This window comes from Malania oleifera, chromosome 11 (genome assembly GCF_029873635.1).
Source record: "Malania oleifera isolate guangnan ecotype guangnan chromosome 11, ASM2987363v1, whole genome shotgun sequence".
Taxonomy (NCBI): Eukaryota; Viridiplantae; Streptophyta; class Magnoliopsida; order Santalales; family Ximeniaceae; genus Malania; species Malania oleifera.
This window is the reverse complement of record NC_080427.1, coordinates 63,320,558-63,328,266: the sequence shown is the minus strand read 5'-3', so window position 1 is coordinate 63,328,266 and position 7,709 is coordinate 63,320,558. Positions and strand designations below refer to the sequence as shown.

At 37.7% G+C, this 7,709-nt stretch overlaps 1 protein-coding gene across 1 annotated transcript; it reads left to right on the top strand.

Moving 5' to 3' along the window:
- The first annotated feature begins 3,066 nt into the window (after nucleotides 1–3,066).
- LOC131143467 (serine/threonine-protein kinase D6PKL2) lies at nucleotides 3,067–6,038 on the top strand. The gene is made up of 2 exons (XM_058091786.1): nucleotides 3,067–4,287; nucleotides 5,043–6,038. The coding sequence occupies exons 1-2, from the start codon at nucleotides 3,575–3,577 to the stop codon at nucleotides 5,914–5,916; spliced, it is 1,587 nt and encodes a 528-aa protein (XP_057947769.1). The 5' UTR covers nucleotides 3,067–3,574; the 3' UTR covers nucleotides 5,917–6,038.
- Nucleotides 6,039–7,709: the final 1,671 nt, after the last annotated feature.

The window sequence follows — 7,709 nt, the reverse complement described above, 5'->3', positions numbered from 1 at the left end:
CTTAGGGCAAGGACATAGGCTGCTGGCCAAACCTTGTAAAAATACGGTCTTCAGCTCTTCTCCCCATTCTTTTTTATTTTCTGCAAAACATATAAACTGCATGTATGATTATTTAACACTTGCTAAAATATTGAGAGTTGCTGAAGTTTCTTATTGATCCATATTTGAAATCAGCATACTATATTGATTGATTGATTAAAAAGAATCAAATTATCAAAGTTTAAAGCTCACTGAATTACTGATTTTGTTTCATATTTAAAACCAAGAAACATATTGGTTATCATTATTTGGTTGTTAAGTGGTTTGACAAATTCAGAAGTGATCTTGAATATTGATTCTTCAATAATGCAGAAGTTAATCTTGCTTTATCAATTAAAGGAAAGTTTCAGGTCTTGTAAAATTAAATCTTTGAAATTATCTATTCAAACTAATCTTTGTTAACTTAACTTAAAAGGATTGTTGATTGTGATTGTAGGGCTGCAAATCAATATCATTATTGTGTGATTGCTAAATATAAAATAGTTGGGTTAATTCTTAAATCAAGGAATTTGTAGAAAAAAAAAAGTTTTATAGAAATTTTAATAAACCAAATTCACCCCCCCCCCTCTTGGGATTACACCTTACTTCTCACTGTTGCTACTTGATAAGGCCCTTCCCAGCTTGACTTCAGCTTGCTGGGTCCTAAATCACCAAGATTATTTTGCACTTTCCTTAACACCAAATCCTCTAACTTAAAAACTCAAGCTTTGACTAGGGCACTATAGTATTTTGTCACCCTCTATTGGTATGCTGCCACCTTGATTTGAGCATGGTATTGCTTTCTCCTAATAGATCTAACTCTACTCTAAGCTCCTTATTGTTCCCTTCTTCATTAAAGTGCTATCTTCGCCACAATGAGACTCCTACCTCGGCAGGGATGACTGCCTTTGTTCCAAAAGTGAGTAGGAAAGAAGTCTCTCATGTGGCTATTCGTCAACTGGTATGGTATGCTCATATGATAGAGGGGAGTTCTTCCACCCACCTACCTTGTGCTAGTTTTAGGCGCATTCTCAAGCCGTACAAGATGGTTCAGTTTACATTTTCCACCTGTTTGTTTCTTTACGAGTGTGCTATAGATGTGAAAAGCAACTTTATACATTGGTCGGTACAAAAGGCTTTAAAAAGATTGTTATCAAATTACCTTTTGTGGTTTATCAATATTGTTCAAGGCACTCCATACCTACATACGACGGAAGTCCAAATGAACTTGGTGATATGCCACTCCGTGATGTGAGACAAAGCTTCAACCTCCAGAAATTTTGTGAAGTATTTTATGGCGACCACCAAGAATTTTTGATGCTCTACTGCTTTAGACAACCGACCCAATATGTTGAGCCCCCATTGTGCAAAAGGACACAGACTGGTCAAGGGGGATATCTCGCTAGCGGATGATTGAGGTATATTAACACATCTTTGGCATCTGTCACATCGCTTCACCAATTATAGTGCATATTTCCTTATGGTGGGCTAATAATATCCCAATCGTAAAGTTTTGTGAGCCAGGGCTCTCCCAGCTAGGTGGTTACTGCAAACCCCCTTCATGGATTTATCTTAGTATATACTCTACTTTTTTTTTTTTTTTTGCAAAGGCACCGCAAATATGGTAGCGTTAGAGATCGTCAATACAATTCTTTGCCTATTATTGTATATCTTGTCGTCTTCCTCATTAGCTTCAATGATTCCTTCCTATCGTCGGGTAACCAAACATCTTGGAGATGTTTTACCATAGTAGTCCTCCAATCTTCTTCTTCTTCAAAAAATATTTATAATATACTCTAACACCTTTGCTAGATATCTTTTCATTGTTTGTTCTCTAGCTTCAAAATCTCCTCTCACTTGCTCAAATACCAGCTAGGAGTCACTCAAAACCGAGAGTTTTCTCACCTCAAGGGACATAGAGAGTCGCAACGCTGCCAATAGAGCTTCATACTCTGCATCGTTATTTGTTGTTGCAAATTCCAACCGTTATTTGTACTACACCTCAGATCCATCTAGGGTTGTAAGTAATAAACTTGCACCTCCTTTTGTTCCATTAGGGGAACCGTCTACATGGAGCATCTAGACTTCTGCGTCCCCTGATTTTTCGTAGGCTTGTTCGACAATAAAATGGGCTAGGACTTGGGCTATAATTGCAGGTCATGTCTTGTAGTGGATGTCAAATTCTCCCAACTCGATTGACCACTTTACCATCCTTCCTGAGGTTCCAAGTCATTAGAGGGTTTGTCTTAGTGGCATGTTGGTCAACACACTTACTTTGTGCACTATAGTATGCAGTCGTACCTTATATTTTTGTAAGAGTGTTTCCACGTCTTGAACCCATGAAATTTTAAGGGTCCGTTTGGATCAAGGATTTTAGTTGGAAAAAAGAAAGAAAGGGAAAACAAGAAGGAAAACCATTTTCCACTATATTTTCTCTCAATATTAAGTACTACTAAAAATGAAAATTTATTTTAATATGGTTAAAAGTTAAGAAAAATCAAACGTACCTGGTGTATAAAATTATATTTTTATTGATTAATTTAGTAAATTTTTATTTTCTTTCTTACTTTACTTGATAATCAAACATTAAGAAGTGGTTTCTTTCATATTTCTTTTCCTTTTCAAAAGATTTTTCAAGTTTCAAATAGACACTAAAAAGTTTTAGGAACCTCCTCTTACAATTTCAAGACTTCTACGTACTTTTCTTGAGATTAGATAAAAAAAAAAATAAGAATCTTTCCTTTTATGGTAAAAAATAATTTTTTTTAGAAATATGATTATGTTAAAAATCAAATACTTATGAAACTTTATATTAAAAAGGCAGTTTTGTCTGTAAATAATTTTACCCAAATTTTTTTTCTAGTGGATTAATAAATTCACTCGATCTTAGTGGATAAAATTAACATTTATAATCATAATTATCCAGCGTGTGCTCCCTTTCCGGTCTCTTTCTCTGCACCATAGGTCTGCCATGAATGTTGGAATCTACAGTGGAATCTATTCTCCAAAGACTCCCAGCTTAAAGCCATATACACGCAAAGGAAAGCGTCAGATCAGCCATCGCTAAATCAACCTGGTGATCAACGACTAAGATTGACATCAGGAACACAAAATCTACGCGGGTTAATATGATGTCGCTCCACCCTATAAGCCCCCTTGCAACCTGAGTAACGGTATTGGCTGATGGCGTTTAAATGTGCCCTTGTTTAGAAAATCTGCGCAGGGCTTTTGTCGCCCTCGTAACTCCAAAAGCCCCTCTCTCTCTCTCTCTCTGCTCTGCTCTGTGGAGACTGTTTTGTCTGCAAGCTGTTATATCTGGGACTGTGTAAGAGATGCCTCAAGCCCCAACCCGTTCATTGGGCCTCTCACCTTCACGTTTCAAATTTGAATGCCCTTCTCACCTCCTCTTGGGCACCCATGCTCGGTCCTCTGCCCACTCCCGCCCTTCTCTCTTTGACCGCCTCGTTCTCGGCGAACGGCTCCTTGACCGTCTCTTCCGTGACCATTTTCTCCTGTCAGGACTTTCGTCGAACAGGATAACTGCGCATCTTCAGGCATGAACAAAATGGTGGATAATGGTGTTGATTCTGATGCCAAAGCTGCCATTGATGATGATCTACAAGACCTGGGTTTCAAGAACAGTGTGAGTATCAGCATCTGTAGCAGTACCGTCACCGGGTCTGATAATAGTGTGAGTTGTAAGGTTAGTGATGGCGGGTTTGAAGAGAAACAGGGGACTTCTTTGTCGGTTGAAGGGAGCAAAAATGTGGGTTCTATGGATCGAATGGAAAGTGAAAAGAGTAGTTTGAGTTCTTTGAGCTGCTCCAATGTTAGTATTGATGCCAGTGAGATTAGTTTTAGAAGCTTTTGCCCCTCCAAGCCTCACAAGGGCAATGACATTCGTTGGGAAGCGATACAGTGTGTGAAGGGCAGAGATGGGGGCTTGGGTTTGGGTCATTTTAGGCTTTTGAAGAAGCTTGGATGTGGGGATATAGGGAGTGTGTACTTGGCTGAACTGAGAGGGATCGGTTGTTTGTTTGCGATGAAGGTGATGGATAAAGGGTTGTTAGCAGGGAGGAAGAAGTTGATGAGAGCTCAGACTGAGAGAGAGATATTGGGTTTGTTGGACCACCCTTTTCTTCCTACCCTTTATTCGCATTTTGAAACAGAGAAGTTTTCTTGCTTGCTCATGGAGTTCTGCTCCGGAGGGGACCTTCATACGCTCCGGCAGCGGCAGCCAAGCAAACATTTTTCAGAACAAGTAGCAAGGTTAGTTCTTAATTTTGAGTTTCTTGTTCTGCTTTGGTATGTCGGAGTTGGTTCATCATTGATATGATCCCTTTTCGCTAATTTTGTTACAGAAGCAACTGGGATAGATAGCTGAAGAAATTTTAGTAAAATGAAGAATAGAAACAATTTGCTTCCTTGATTAATTTACTTTGGTTTTTTTTTTTTTTCAAAACTGTCAAAAATGTGACTCAAAATGTCATATGGGATGTTTGGAATGTGATCGCCAATTTTGAACTTTAATTACTGTAGCTGAGTTTATGTACTCCACTGTTTTTTGATGAGCTGCAAGAAGATGCAAGGATTATTGTTGGTATATGCCAAGTTTGCAACCTGTAGAACCCTGGTTTTGCAGGCAATTTTTATTTTCAACTTTGTTAAGCAATGTGAATATTCAGACATCAAACAATTTCCTTACTATTGGAAATCTTCATGTTGGGTTCCTTATTTTGAATACTTCAAATACTGAACGGCAGCATACTTACCACTTGGGCACTCTTTGAGAATTGTGACTTTTATTGACGTTATTGTTAGCATTTTATTTAAGTTAGCTCTAGATATGCAGGAATTTGGTATAACTCATTATGGTAGAAACATATCTGTTCAGTAGTTCTCTCAACTCAATCTCATTCCATTTGCTTAGTTAAAGTTAATTGGCTTCTTGAGCTATAATCCCCTAGAAACTTTACATTCAGAGTCAAAATTAGCCTCCTGATTATTACCCTTCCTGCTTGCAGGTTTTATGCTTCGGAAGTACTTCTTGCCCTCGAGTATCTACACATGATGGGAGTGGTGTATAGGGACTTGAAACCTGAAAATGTTCTGGTGAGGGAGGATGGCCATATTATGCTCTCAGATTTTGATTTATCATTGAGATGTTATGTGAGTCCCACCCTCATTAAATCATCTTCTGAGCCATCTTGTAGGATCTCTTCCTACTGTATTCAGCCCTCTTGCATTGATCCTGCATGCAAACTGCCTGTTTGTGTAGAGCCTTCTTGCTTGCAACCTTCTTGCTTTATGCCTAGTCTTTTCAACTCCAAATCAGAAAAAGTGAAGAGTGAAAGAACAAGTTTGGCAAATTTGGATTCATTTCCTGTTCTCATTGCAGAGCCAACCAGCGCCCGTTCCATGTCATTTGTTGGGACACATGAATATTTAGCACCTGAGATAATTAGAGGGGATGGTCATGGAAGTGCTGTAGATTGGTGGACATTTGGTATTTTCTTGTATGAGTTATTACATGGGAGAACACCATTCAAGGGTAATGGAAACCGAGAGACATTATTCAATGTTGTTGGACAATCCTTGAAATTTCCTGAGGGATCCTCAGTTAGTTTCGCCGCTAAGGATTTGATCCGGGGCCTGCTTGTAAAGGATCCACAAAAGAGACTAGGGTACAAAAGAGGTGCAACAGAGATCAAACAGCATCCCTTCTTTGAAAGTGTTAATTGGGCTCTTATTCGCAGCATTCACCCTCCAGAGATCCCTAAAGTAGTCGATCTCGCTTTTCGTAATCACAAATTCGGGCCAACCTCAGTTCCAAATGACAAAGTGGTTGCAGATTCAGATAGATCTTCAGGTCCTTACTTAGATTTTGAATTTTTCTAATGAATTTTGGCGGTTAATTAAAAGTGTAGTTTATCCTTAAGTTAAGTTGGTTAGGTTTACAACTTAACATTGCTGTTGTGCATTCTTGCCAATGAAAATCAGTTTTTGTCTACCACTTTGCAAGATTGTTTTTTTTTTGGCTATCTTATTCTGGTGGGGAAATTGTCTCTATTTATCTCATTTTCTTTTAATGTCACGTCAATGAGGGCACTGGATTCTCATTAAAAATGTTATCCATTTTCTATTACTTCGGATATGAAAGGGTTTTGATTAAAAAAAAAAAAAAACAGAAATGAAGCCGACTTTGCTAGTGATATGTCTTTCATCTTCCAGCTGGTGCCTGTTAATTAGTCTTTACACTTTGGCATGGGAATGGGAGTTTCTTGAGGTGGACCCCTGGTAATGGATTTGTACTAGAGAGACCCTCAGCCCCTTTTCATAGACCTCCTTTCCAGGACCACTGTTTGTCTGGAATTCGGATTGACTCTGGAGTTTCTTCGAAACTTTATCAGCAGATGGACAATTGGGGACCAAAAGGAGGGCAAAAGAGAAACTAAAATACACAAAGCATGGAAAGTTTCACGTGGTGGCAAAGAGAGAGACTGTGTTGTCCCTGTCAATGTGACCTTTATTTCTCATATTCTTTTCTATCTATGTGGAGTTCTCATTCTCCTCTTGGCCTTTGTTGAATTGTTCCATGATATGCTTTATTCTTCTGCAGTGACAAGCTTTTCTTTGAAATGATACTTAATTTCTCAAACTCTGGACACTCGTAATTTAATTTTAGCTAGAATTAACTTAACCCATCTTTTAAAGTCTCCTGATTATAAGGTGCCATGAGCTCATGATTGAAGCATGCAGAGACATAATATAATATAGTTTATAAATATGTAGGTCCATAATGATTAATGTATGCAGAGATCTTCTACCCCCTCAGTCCTAGCTTAGTGAATTTTTTCCCAGCCTAAGCTCCATGTGAAGACTTCTGGTGGGATGGCAGGGGGGATCATGGGCAAGTACTCAATGAATCTGTAGTCTCAGTTTGCTATTGAATATGGCCCCTACCTCAATGTTTTGTCTTGGTGTATTGGTCCTTTTCTTCCAGTCCAACTTTTAGACTGCAAGTGCCTTTGTAGCCTAGTTGGACCTATAGATTTCACAGTTATATTATTATTTTTGGATTCATTTTTCACCAAATTATTCTTAGATATACTTTGATTCAAGCCACACTGTCTAGAAATGTTAGGCACGCAATCTATTTTTCCGATCTTATAATTTATAACTATATTTTTTTGCATTTGTGATCTTTTTTCTGAGTTCGTACTATACTGATGTTCACCTGATAAGTAGTTGTTTAATGATTCCAAGATATGCTTTATTCTTCTACAACCACAGGAGTTTGAAATGTTTTAGTATGCTGAAATGGGATGAATATGAGATTGGACTAGAATGAAAAATTATGTGACAAATATGTGAAATTAAGGAGTATTTTCATTTCATTCTTGCATACTAAACAAATCTTTATAGTCCCACGAGTTATGGACTTGGTTCGCTATTGGTTTACGAAGTATCTATTCTTAAGAATAGAATCATCACAACATACGGATTTGATAACTCAAAATAGAAAAAAAAATATCCTTCATCATAAAGTTACATTGTAAAAGAACTTTCCTTTGTATGATATAGGAATAACTAATAGATGAATCTTTCTAAATCTCACTATTGAGACTTATATTCCTATTCTTTCTTTGTTTAAATAAGCTTAAGCATTGTTGTTGCCTTACAACGACAAT